The sequence below is a fragment of the Vicia villosa genome, linkage group LG7 (genome assembly GCF_029867415.1).
Source record: "Vicia villosa cultivar HV-30 ecotype Madison, WI linkage group LG7, Vvil1.0, whole genome shotgun sequence".
In the NCBI taxonomy this organism is placed as follows: domain Eukaryota; kingdom Viridiplantae; phylum Streptophyta; class Magnoliopsida; order Fabales; family Fabaceae; genus Vicia; species Vicia villosa.
The window spans coordinates 58,217,152-58,230,348 of NC_081186.1; the positions used below are offsets into that span (position 1 = coordinate 58,217,152).

A 13,197-nucleotide genomic window follows, 5' to 3' on the forward strand; every position below is an offset into this window, starting at 1 on the left:
ACTACATTTATTAATTAAAATATCTTTTTCTATCATTTTGTGTCTATCAACAAATGAAATAGCTAATTTAGACATTTTTTGTTAAAAATTATGAATAATTCTACTAAGAATTTTTTTTTTTAATTTTAGAAAAACAATCAATTTGAGATAAGTAAAACAAAAAATAGTAATTTTAAAAAGATTAATATATTTTGTAATATTTAATACAATTTAAAATTTTGACAAATTTTCTATTATTAAATTAAAATGTTTTAGGTGTTTCTCTATAAATAATCTATTGCAAAATATTTTTACTTGTTAACCTATAAAAATAATGGCAAACCGCATCAATTCTCTTCTACTTATCTTTACAATTATCTGCATTGTTTCATTAATGGTCGCAGGTAACAAATTAGTTTCAAACCTTAATATTATTATATTTTCAATAGAAGCATATGGTAGAATATGCTAGGAGTGTTTTAAATTTTAAATTAATATTATTTTTAATTTTTTTTATTGTAGTTGAAGGCAATCCACGTGACGGATCTTGTTTTTTATCGGAAGGATGTCCAGATAATTCTCCTGATTGTCCCGTTAATTGTTCGAAGAAACGGTATGATAGAGGCGCATGTGTACCAAACTCACCACTTTGTTGTTGTTATGGGGGTCCAAGATTTTTATTTTGATTGTGTTAGTTTTTCTAAATGTTTGTACAACTATATTTTCAAACATTTTCTTATGTTCTTCATAAAAATAAAATTAGTATGATTTGGAAATATGGTTGATTAGTTATATTTTACTATTGTTGTGATGGCGAATGAATTTATATTAATAAATAAAACTTTCAAATTGAATTTAATATTGATTAATTGAAATTGTTATGCATTAGTTCAGAATATTTTGGTCATTTTTTCATCTCATTGAAGATTTTCTTCTTCATTTAACCTCATGAAAACAAGGTGGATTTAGTCCCATAGAATCGTTGTAAATTATATTTTAGAAAAAGTTAATTAATTCCTTTAATTTTAGGGAAGAAATAAGTTTGAAATAGATAACTTTTTTGAAGCAGATTGAATTTTTCTATTCCATAATTTTCAATTGTTATATGGGCAATGTTAATCTGTGTTTCGGGATACTGGATAAGGATCATTAATTATATTATAGATTCGTTAATATTATTTAAAAAAGAACTTATTAATAGTGTTATATAAGACCAAAAATTTTAAAAAATTGAGTCATAAAAAAAATTAAGACGTTATATATTATTAATTTTTTTTTTTTTATGGCTGCTTATTGCTTTTGCATATTTCATTTTCAATGCCTAATACTTTTTTATTTCAGAAACCACTACTTTACCTTTTCATATTTATTTAAAAAAAGATATTATAGATAAAGTGTTATCTTGTTTTTTTTTGTATTTCATCAAAATATTTGAATGCTTAAAATGAATTTGAATTTTTATCTGATTTTTTAATTAATATTTTACTTTTTTTTATAATATTTTAAGATTTTTTAATTTTGTTTCTAGTAAATCATGTCCTCATATTAAAATATAATAATATTGAAAAAAATTTATGAAAGAGATAGTAAATTTAATATTTAAATATGTGTAACTACCATTTATTTCAAAACAATAACAATTTAATTAAGAGATTAAAGGTAGTGCATTGACAGTGTGAAAAAGTTTTACACTGTCATTCAATAGAAATAAATTGTTTTTCCATGTCATATAAATTTTTTAAAAATTACAGTAGTGCATTGACAGTGTAACATCCAATAGAAACAAATCGTTTTGCTATGTCATATAATTTTTTTAAAAATTACAGTCTGATTTATTCTGATTGATTTATGGTTATAATTGGTTGACAGTGTAAAACTTTTTTACACAGTCAGTACCCCGGTGTCATTAGCAGGACCTTATATTAATCCATAAAGATTTTTTACATTGAATGTACTTCAATTTCTTGAAGTCTTTTTGGACAATAAACAGATCATTAGTGCTTAAAAATATTAAAAGAAATCTATAAATATTAAAGTTGGAATTTTTTTTAATGGTTGTCATATAAATATTAATTATTTACTTATATTATATTAATTAAATTGTATATAAATGAATGATGTCGTTAGAGATTGGATCAAAGATAAAAATAATTACACTCATTTATTTAAGTCAATTATTTTACAATTAAGATTTGAATCATAGTATTGTTTAACTCGAAATATGACTACAATCAACAAGGATATAGAGACAAATTATTATATTTGTTAGAGTATGTTTGGTATATACCCAATTATGATAGTTTTCAACCTAGGTGGGATGTTTACCCGTTGTGCAACAGTGTGATGTCGACGGAGGGAGGTAAGATTTCTCTGTTTTTTATCTCTGAATTCCCAATTAGGATTAAAGCTGGGCACTTGTTCTAATTGTTTGGTTGCATATAAGACATTGTTGAGGTGGTTATTCCTCCTAAAAAGAAGAAATTTGACAAAAGGTTTGGGTTTTCTAGGTTTAAAGAGATAGGGGACGAAAGAGTTTTTGCAGTGAAGCTTGATAACGTGATGATTGATGGTCGAAAAATCCATGCAAACTCTCCTCTTTTTGTGAGGAAATCGAAAGATGCGGCTCAAGAGGGAGCGAATGGGGGGAAATCCAGGGCCTATACGAAGAAGGATTCCAGAGTGAAAGGAAGGGAGGGTTTCAGGAGGGTCAACTTGTATTTTGCGGAGGCTGTTTCCAACAAATGAGTTACTAACCCGATTCCAGGTGGGAATGTCTCTTGCTTATTTAGTTTTAACTCAAAGTCAGAAGATATCACTAGGTTGAAAAAGGCTTATGTAGGGGTTGTTTTGTGTTCGGGGATGATTTATAATATACAGACTAGCTTTGAAGTTGAAGGTTAATTTTCTATTAAGGTAACATCTTCAGCGGACAACCTTTGCTTGGTGGAGGAAATGGAGAAAGGGGCGATTAGGGATTTGATTTTAGAAGGCAATAGTTAGTGGAGCCAGTGGTTTTCAGAAATCAGAGAATGAAGGGAGGAAGGTGTAGATAAGGAAAGGGTCATGTGGTTGAGGCTATACGGGATGCCTTGTCATGCTTGGAGCTTTTCGTTCTTTGAGCTGTTAGCTAAAACGCTAGGGAATTATGTTTGTTGTGACGAGAGTACGTTGAACTCTGTTAATTTGGATATTGTTTGTATTTTGGTTAAAACAGAATTTACAGGTGTTTTGAAAGAAGCTTTCAATATTAAGATAGATGGTAAGTTGTTCAAAATTAAAATGGTGGAAGACTCTCATGGTCCTTTGAGAGTAATGTTAAACCATAAAGTTAATAAGAATGAGGAGTTTGGTTTGTCTTCTGTTTCAAATACGGAATTTGAATGGATTAATCAGGATGAAATGGAGGCCTTCAAAGAGGACACAAATAAAGGGGTTTCTGTTTATTCTGCAATCAGAGGAGAGAAGGGGGTGTGTCAAAGAGTAATGTCCATGATCTATCGCAGTCTTCTGAAAAAACTATCCTTGGGTTTGAGAAGAAGGATATTTGTCAGAATAGTAAAGATATTGGTTGTTTTAATGAAGCCATTGTTGTAACTAGGGAGGCTGGGTCAGTTATTAATTTAGGAGGTGGGGCCCTTTCTAGTACTTTTCTTCTTCTAGAAGTTAATGAAAGGTACAAAGATTTTCAGTGGATACGTTTATTAAATCTCAATATAATTTTAATGAGGGAGTGTCCATTAGCAAAAGGGATTTAAAGGTTAGGAGTATTTACAAAGTTTGTCAGCCTAAGTCCAAAAAGAATGTAAGGCCCAAGAAGAGATTATTGAGAGAAAGTTATGATTCAATTTCTTCTTTTGGAATTGATGAGAAGGGCGAACAGGAGGTGGAATCGGGTAGGTCTGCTGATAAGGGGTCTCAGTAACACAAGTTGGGAACTTTATTTCTGGAGAAACCTCTAGTTTTTCTGCAGGCTCAGTCTTGTGTGGTGGTTATCTCTCTGATGCAGATATGGTTCAATGTAATTTTAGGTTTCAGGATAGTTCGGGCTCAAACATGGGATATAAAATTCGGTATGTTATTTCAAAACTTGGAGTGGTTTTCAATGGATAAGAGAGGGACTTCGTTAAAAAGATCGAAGAGTTGGAAAGCCTGGATAGAGGGAGGAAGTAGGGGAAGAAGGAATATTTTAAAGTTTATAAACAGGAAGGGTATTAGTAAAATTATTATTCAAGGAAAAGATGATAATTTCTTGATCCAAGAATCAAAATTGCCAGTCATTGATAGTGTTTTAGCAGGGAGTTTGCGGTAGAAGGAGAAGATTGGATGGTCCTATTCAAAATCATAAGGTAGATTGGGGGTTTTAATTACTCTATGGAAGGAAGATTATATGACAGTTATTCTTAGTTTTAGAGGAGTTGGGTGCCTTGGTACTAAATTGGAATTGAAGGAAGTTTATTTTATATAGTCAACATTTATTCTCCTTGTTCTTTAGAAGGCAAGAAAGATCTTTGGAAGGAACCATTGGAGTTAAGAACTATTTATTCTGACGGAGAATGGTTTATGGGTGTTGATTTCAACGCAACTAAGAAAGGGTGCGGGAGGAAAGGCCGTAATGTGGCGAGAAACTCTGAGTATAGGTTATTCTCTTCGTTTATTAAGGATAGTATGTTGATTGACATTCCTTGTTCAGGTAATCGTTTCAGCTGGTTTAGCGGGGATGGTATTTCAATGATCAAGTTGGATCGTTTCTTGGTGGTTGACACTTTTATTGATAGATGGGGATTAGTGGGTTAGAAGATCGGGCAAAGAAGCATTTCTGATCATTGACCAGTTTGGATAGTCTCTAACAAGGAAAATTGGGGTCCTAAATCGTTAATGGTGAACAACTCTTGGTTTGACGACAAGAATTATTTACCGTTTGATGAAGGGGAGTGGGGGATGTTTAAGGTTGTAGGTAGAGGGGATTTTTGCTAACGGATAAGTTGCCTTCGTTGAAGGTCTGTTTGAGGAAGTGGAACGTCGAAGTGTTTTGAAGATAGCAACAGGGGGATTAACGAAGCCGACAAGTTACTTCCTTGTTGTAAGGAGGAAGATATAATTGATTTAGTCAAAGTTAGGATTGAAGCATCAAGTAAAATGTGGCTGAACATGAAGGTGAAGGATAATATGTTGTTTCAAAAATCTAGAGTGAGGTGGGATCGAGAAAGGGACTTGAATAGTAAGTACTTTCATTCTATCTTGAAAGCTAGAAAAAGGTGTAACTTTATAGGTAGTATCGTTACTGACAGAGGGGTGGTGGAGGAGGTGGGGGTGTTAAGGAGGAGGTTAGGAGGCATTTTGAGGCAAAGTTCGCAGTCTATTTCGGAGCGTCCTTTGTTAAAGGGAATCCACTTTAATTCAATATCAATTGCTGACAAGAGAGATTTGGAAGTTCACTTTTCGGAGGAGGAAGAGATAAAAGTGGCAGTTTGGGGTTGTGAAGGGTCTAGGAGCCCGGGACTGGATAAGTTTAATTTTTTCTTCATAAGAAAGTGTAGGAATTTTATGAAGGAGGACTTAATATCTTTCTTCAATGACTTTTATGCTTATGGTGTTCTATCTAAGACGATTTTATCATCTTTCATTACTCTGATTGCTAAGAGGGATTGTCCAAAGAGTCTCGATGATTATTGGCTCATATTCTTGGTGGGATGTCTTTAGAAAGCTTTGTCCAAGCTTTTAGCCGCTAGGCTAAAGAGGGTTTTGGGATCTATTATTTCAGAATCTCAAAGCGCTTTTGTTCCTAGTAGGAACCTTCTAGACGGTGTTATAGTAGATAACGAGATTGTCGACTATGGTACGAAGGAGAATAAGGGTTATTTAATGTTTAAGGTTGATTTTGCAAAAGTGTATGACAAAGTTAATAGGGGTTTTCTTAGATTTATGCTGAGGAGAATGGGGTTCGGGGAGCTTTGAGTGAAATGGATGGAGGCTTTGGTTTGTAATAGTTGGATGTCGGTCCTAGTTAACAGAAGTCCTACGAAAGACTTTGGGGTTTGTAGAAGGCTTAGGCAGGGAGATCCTCTTTCACCGTTTTTGTTTGTTATCATTAGAGAAGGCTTGGGAGTGTTGGTTAGGAAGGAGGTCAAGTTTGATGTTTTTTCAGCTTTCAAATTTGAAGGGAACTGTGGTGTGAGCATTTTACAATTTGCTGACGATACTCTTTTGTTAGGTAACGACAACTAGCAGCAGGTGTGGGCGCTTAAGGCGGTGTTAAGAAGTTTCGAGGTTGTTACGGGTTTGTGTGTCAATTTTCACAAGAGCGGGATCATAGGGATTAATTTAATTTACCATTTTATGTTGGCAACTGCTAGTTTTCTAAATTGTAACATGGAAAACAAGCCTTTTGATATTCTTGGTTTCCAAATTGGTGCTAATCATAACGCTGTTGCGTCGTGGGACCGTCTATTGAAGAAATTAAAGACAGATTAGGCTCGTGGAAAGGAAGGATATTATCTTTAAGTGGTATAATTTCTTTGATTAGATCGGTTCTTTCGAGCCTTTCAATCTTCCAGCTTTCTCTTTTTAAGGCGCCGAATTGTGTTTATAAGGAGATTGAGAAGATTTAGAATAATTTTATGTGGGGCAGCAAAGATGTAAAGAGGAAATTTATTTGGGTTAGGTGGAATCTTTTATGTTTATCAAAGGAGAATGCCGGCTTGGGGTTCAAGAGCTTCAAGGGTTTTAATGCGGCCCTATTGTTTAAATGGTTATGGCAGATCTTGGAGGGATCTAATGCTCTTTAGGTGTAAGTCTTGACTGCGAGATACGACAATTTGAGACACTTAATTTTAATAGTTGGTACTCAGTAGAAGGTTCATTCTAGGTCAACTTGGTGGGCGGACTTGCTGAACTTCGAGTTTAAATTTCCTTCTATTGTCTTGACAGGTAATTACGAGTATTGTTTGGGCGACAGAAGGTTAATTCTCTTATGGAGTACAAAATGGATGTCGGAGGGAAATTTGATGGGTTTATTCCCTGGTTTATTTGTTGTGAGTGTGGAGAAGGGAGGGAGTGTAGAAAATCTGGTTGTGTGGAGCGGCTTAGGTTGGGGAGTGGCAACTTCGGGATCGATACTATCGATTATGCGCTGATGCAGGAGTTGCAGGAATTACGTTGAGTGATTGTGAATATTACCCCTTCCTCTTGCGAAACTGATATGATGGTATGGTTGCAAGATAAACATGTGGGTTATACAACAAGGAGTGGCTATTCTTTTCTCTCCAGGTTACGTAATTTCCTGGCTATTTCGGATACAATTAAGGATAGTTTGGTTACTATTTGACAGTCTAATGTTCCTTTTAGAACAAAGGCGTTCGGGTGGAGATGTATTATCGATAGATTGCCTTCAAAGGTCTCGTTGATAAAAAAGATGCGCAATTCTAGATTTAAGCTGTGTTTTGTGTACTGAGGAAGATAAAGATTTGCAGCACTTGTTCCTTAACTGTGGCTTTACTAGGCAAATCTGGTTTGACGTTATTAATTGGTTGGGTTTAAAATTGAATTTAGGAGTTAATATTTCTGACAACTTGGCTTGGTGGAAGCGGGAATGTGGTAAGGTGGGGGTTTTGAAAGACAAAGCCAGTGGTATATGTTAACGGTTTTGTTGTGTAATTGGAGATATAAGATCGATATATTTTTCAACGGTGTTAAATCCTGTAGTTCAGATTTTGGGTGGAACATTAATTTGAAAGCTTGGAAGTGATCGTGCGTAGGTAATATTTTTTTATTCAAATATAACTTTTATGATTTTTGTAAAAATTCGGTGAATAATTTAGGATAAATTTTAGTTGGTGGGAAATTTTACTTTCCGGATTTTATTCTTGACTTTTTTTAGCGGTTTCGAATACCCCTAATGTTAACTTTCATTGAATCTTGCTTATAAAAAAAGTATAGCAATATATTTTTTTAATCTATGAATCAAGAGTTGGTGAGAATGAAAATAAGAATGTAGAAAAAAAATCATACAACTATAAAAACTGTTTCTGCAAAACAATGTTGATACTACGTCGGTTTCCATTGTCAAACTATTATTTTAAAGTTTTGCCCCTTTCTATAATCAAAGATTAAAAAGTTTATTAAACATGAATAAATTCTAATAATTAGGAAGTTTTTATACTACACCTTTACTAAGTGTGCTAAAGGCATAAACACATGCATGTTGATCGAGTTAAGAGACATTTGATGATGACTCAAATATTGGAAATTGCTTCTTATAACTTCTTAATAGCTAACCTATTTAATTGGTTTTAGAGTATGAGTTTTCTACATTATAAAGTGATCTTATCATACTCATTTGTTATATTTAAAGAGAGAGAAATATGAGTATAACTCTGAAATTTGTTTATGCTATGATTTTTGCTACTATTCTATTTCTAAGTGCAAAAGACGTTGATGGTAATCCATTTATTTATCCAATTTAAAATTTTAATTTTTAGTTTCTAGATTATTGTACATATTCTTTTATTTTTATTTTTAAATAAGATTATAATATAACAAAGAAACAGATACAAAAGAGAGAGGAGGACCAAACCGAAACCCTCTCAAGGAGAAATGAACCTAAAGAAAGGCAAACCTAGCCTATTCTTTACAAAATCAGCCCTCAAAAAAATCGGAATACAACTGTAGCTAGTGTAAGAAGAAACCATAAGACCTATATTAGCCAGCAAATCCATGAGAAGCCACAAAGTTCAAAGAATTTAAAATATTAACACAATTCGCCCATCTTTTCTTGATAATCCAAGGCACTTTAAAAGGTGAAGAAAAAGTCCGAATTACCGCTAAGGAATCAGATTCTAACCAAATGTTCCTCCAACCCTTCTCATGAGCGAACTCAATTGCTAACATAGCACCGGTGAGTTCGGCAATGAGAGAGTTAGATATACCGATAAAACTCGCAAAAGCTCCAAGAAAGCTGCCCTCATTGTCTCTAGCAATACCGCCACAAGCCGAAGAACCCGGATTGCCGAGAGAAGCCCCATCGCAATTGAATTTAATCCACCCCCACGGAGGGGGTTTCCAAATAACTTCCACAATACGAGGAGCCGAAGGAGGCTGAATCGTGATTTTGAATTTCTTCAAAATCTCAAACTCTTGCATATTAATGAAATCAGGAGAAAGAAAATTATTTCCAGCCAAACAACAAGCAGAAACAATTCTAGCAATAGTAGAGGAGACAAAAGAACGGGAGTCCCGAAATCTAAAATTGTTGCGAGCTTTCCAAATAGCATTGAGAAGAAAAATCACTGCTACTTTGAAAGTGAGATGACATGAGCATTCCAGTTTTTCAACACACCTCTCCTAATGTCCTCCCAATTGGAGATGGTAAAATTTAACTTAAAAGCCGACGTCAGCCAGCGCCACAAATTTGCCGCAAAATCACAAGCAAAGAAAAGATGAGAAGAATCCTCCTGAGCTCGAGAACAAAGGCTGCACATAGAAGGCAAGGCAAAGGATCTACGCGCCGACTGCTCATCGGTAGCAATATTACCCTGCAAAAGCCGCCAAACAAAGAACAATTTCGACGGCGGAATTTGCTTTGTCCAAATCCAGCCCCACCAATCAGATCCCGCCCCATGGGACCGCTTGAAGTCATACGCCACCTTAAGAGAAAGGTCTCCCGAAGTAGAAAAATTCCAAACACGCTTATCCGGTCGAAGGTCGAACGAGATATGATAACTGGAAACTCTATTCTGAATGTCAAGAGGGATGTTAAAGTTATGAAAAATCCAGCAACCATTAAGAATAACAGAACTCGCCATTAAATCTTCAGGAAGCACACTATTCCCATATCTAAAAACAACGGCGAATCACACCAAGAGTCGAACCAAAACTGAATGGAGTCGCCATTACCAATCAACCAAGAGGAATTATCACAAATAACGGGAATCTTCGCTTTTAGACTAGTCCAAACCGAGGAAAAAATATGATGAGAAATGCTCTTGCCATTCCTCATAGCACGACATCTAGCAAGAATAGCCCAGGGTTCTTCAGAATTCAAAAACTCCAAAGCCAACTTCAGATTAGTATCCGCATTCAGCTCAATTAACGATCGAAGCCCTAAGCCACCTTCGCAAAACGACTTGCAGATTTTTTTCCAAGCCACGGTAACAGTTTTGCCTTTAGAAACATTGCCACTCCAAATGAAGTTACGAGCAGCTTTTTCGATATACCGTAACAGCGACACCGGCCAATCATAGGCAGGCATAGAATTCACTATCATACTTTGAATCGAGGAATTAACCAATTCTACCCTACCTGCGAAAGAGAGGAGAGATCCTTTCCAAGACGCAAACTTGAGAACAATTTAATTCGCGATTGGAAGAAGATACGAAGCACGAGGTTTACCTTTAAAAATGGGGACACCAAGATAAACAAAAGAGGAAAGCCCCACCTTGAAACCAGAATGAGAAGCTAATAGATTCATTCGAGAGGGCGACATGGCTCCACCATAGATAGAAGACTTGCCACAATTCACAATTTGCCTGGAGACATCCGCATAATCTTGAAACATCGATACCAGCAAGTTAAGATTAGCAATGCTACCTTTACAAAAGATGAGCACATCATCCGCAAATAAAATATGGGAAGGAACCAGAGTATTTTTCGGCCCCTTGATTAGAGAAAGAGAACTAGAATCCACCGCATTTAGAATTTGCCTACTAAGAACCTCCTCCGCAAGACAGAAAAGAAGAGGCGAGAGGGGATCCCCTTGACGCACCCCCCTCGAACAGTTGAAGAAACCATGAATCGCTCCATTAATCGACACCGACATCCAGGCTGAAGTCAGAATAATAGTAATCCACTGACACAAATGACCATTAAAACCAAACTGCTTCTAAACATTGAGAAGAAATTGCCAATTAATGGTGTCAAAAGCCTTCGTAATATCTACTTTAAGCGCCATATTACCGCACCAAGATTTGGAATCCATGAGATTATACGCTTCCGAAGCCAGAGCAATACAGTCTTTAATTTTCCTTCCTTGAATGAAACCACGTTGCTCATTCGACACAATATGAGGCATAACTAAAGCAAGTCTTGTGGCAATAATTTTTGTTATAATCTTGTATTTGAAGTTTGATAAAGCAATTGGACGAAAGAGATCTAATGATTCTGCGTTATCCGTTTTAGGAATCAACACTAACACATTAGAGTTGAACCCTGTAGGAAGCCAACTAGAAGAGAAGAATTGAAGAACAGCAGCTGAAACATCATTGTTAATAATCTCCCAGAAAGATTAGTAAAAAGTTGCTCCAAATCCATCCGGTCCTGGTGCGCTATCGGAGTTTAGGGAAAACACATCAGCTTTAATTTCTTCTAAAGACGACAGCAAGGTGAGCATCGTATTCATCTCTTCAGTAACCAAATTCGGGATAGTTTTCTCCACCAAAGAAAAGTCCTACAAAATAGCAACAGGGTTAGTAAAAAGAGTCTTGTAATACTCCACAGTATGCGTAACAATACGATCCGGCTCCGAAATCATCTCTTCTCCGTATTTCAGAATAGAAATAGGCTTGATAGCATTTCGAATCTTGGAAATACGATGAAAGTAAGCCGTGTTACGATCCCCTTTAATGTGCCATTTAATTCTCGCCTTTTCCCTCCAGAAACTTTCTTCAACATCCAAAGCAAGCGAAAGTTTATCCTGAGCCTCTTTCTCCAATCTATTAAAATCTCCATTATCCACCAACGAGCTTTCCTTAATTTGAATGAGCTCCGATTCAGCCAACAGCACATTCTGAGTAACATTACCAAAGCAAGAATGATTCCAGCTCTTAAGCTCTTTTTTCAACATCTGCAGCTTTCTACACAGCACAACCAAAGGGCAACCCGCCATATTTTGATTCCAACAATTAGCAACAATACTTTTACACTCCGAATGCAACGTCCAAGCCTTAAGAAAACGAAAACAGGGAGCAAACTTAACGGGACTGACAGAGAACTCCAGCAGACTGAGGAGCTGGTTGTTATACCCCAAAATTTGCCCGCATCTTTTTTCAAGAAAACTCCAATCTGAAAATTAAGAGTCTCATATAATCATGGATTTTTATTTCAACAAATATCCTGACATATGAAACACTTAGTTTTTAGAATTTTTCTTATACAATAATTTGGCTTGCAGTTGAATTCATTCTTACGCAAACGCCAAATACTGTTTATTACTTCACACATGCTATTTATTTATTTACAGATAAATAGTACTGACACAATTGGTACAGAGTTAAATCTTTTTGCAGGCGCAGAATCAGGAAACTCAGACTGTACTGGTAACAAGTAGATTATTATTATCTTTTGTTTCCCACTAATTTTTGTACTATATTCCATTATTTTCAAAAATCTTTTCAAATCTCTTTTTCAAAAAATCAAATCCTAACTTTATTCTCTACATCTCTCTTTTTCCCAACACTATCATACACTTTCTTTCAAATCTTATTTCCACTCAAATTTTCCTTTTGTACGGAATCGCATCATTCCCCAACGTCTCTATCCTTCTCTCCATTCTATAAATACCTCTCATTTTCTTTCATAAAATCTCACATCAAATTCTAATTCATCTCTCTAATTTCTACTTCATAATCCATCCTTTCATCTTCCCCGACAAAATGGCAAAACGGTGGGAAACGTGTCTTCTTATGGTCATCACCATTGCTACGGTGATCATGTCTTTCTTCTGTCTACATAGCCCGGAACACTGTGGACCTGGGATGCTTATGCTCCCAATCATCTACATGTTACTATTTGTAGCATGGGTTATCAATCGTCATTTTTAAAAAATTTGCCGTATTTCTTATTTCTTAAATGTACCGTTTATTCGTCGTACTGTTCAATATAGTATGTAATATTTGTGCTGTCAGTATTAAATGTTGTACTATTTGTCATAATATTGCTTAATTACTCAGATAATATTTTATGTGTTTTCTGCCAGTCAAATATTCATTTTTCTGTGCATTAAATGATTTTCAGGGCTATTATCGGTAATTTTGCCCGCATACAGTAAATATTAGTTATTTATTATGTCTGTGTTTTTCTAACAAGTCATGTAAATAAACTTTCATTTTTCACATAAAACAAAAACAAAAACAACAAAAAAAGAAAATTAGCTTTGACTGTTGATTTTCACTCTAACTGCTACGTCAATACCTGAACAGTCAGTTGACAGCCAAACTGCTGGCAGTA

General features: G+C 35.1%; 2 protein-coding genes across 2 annotated transcripts; one reads left to right on the forward strand and one right to left on the reverse strand.

The window, feature by feature from the left end:
• The first annotated feature begins 5,115 nt into the window (after positions 1-5,115).
• Positions 5,116-5,679, forward strand: LOC131619128 (uncharacterized). The gene has a single exon (XM_058890267.1). It carries the CDS (start codon positions 5,116-5,118, stop codon positions 5,677-5,679), a length of 564 nt encoding a protein of 187 aa, XP_058746250.1.
• A 5,176-nt stretch (positions 5,680-10,855) lies between these two features.
• Positions 10,856-11,857, reverse strand: LOC131619129 (uncharacterized). Its single transcript, XM_058890268.1, has 2 exons — positions 11,485-11,857; positions 10,856-11,223 (listed from the first exon to the last, which is right to left on the reverse strand). Exons 1-2 carry the CDS (start codon positions 11,855-11,857, stop codon positions 10,856-10,858), a joined length of 741 nt encoding a protein of 246 aa, XP_058746251.1.
• Positions 11,858-13,197: the final 1,340 nt, after the last annotated feature.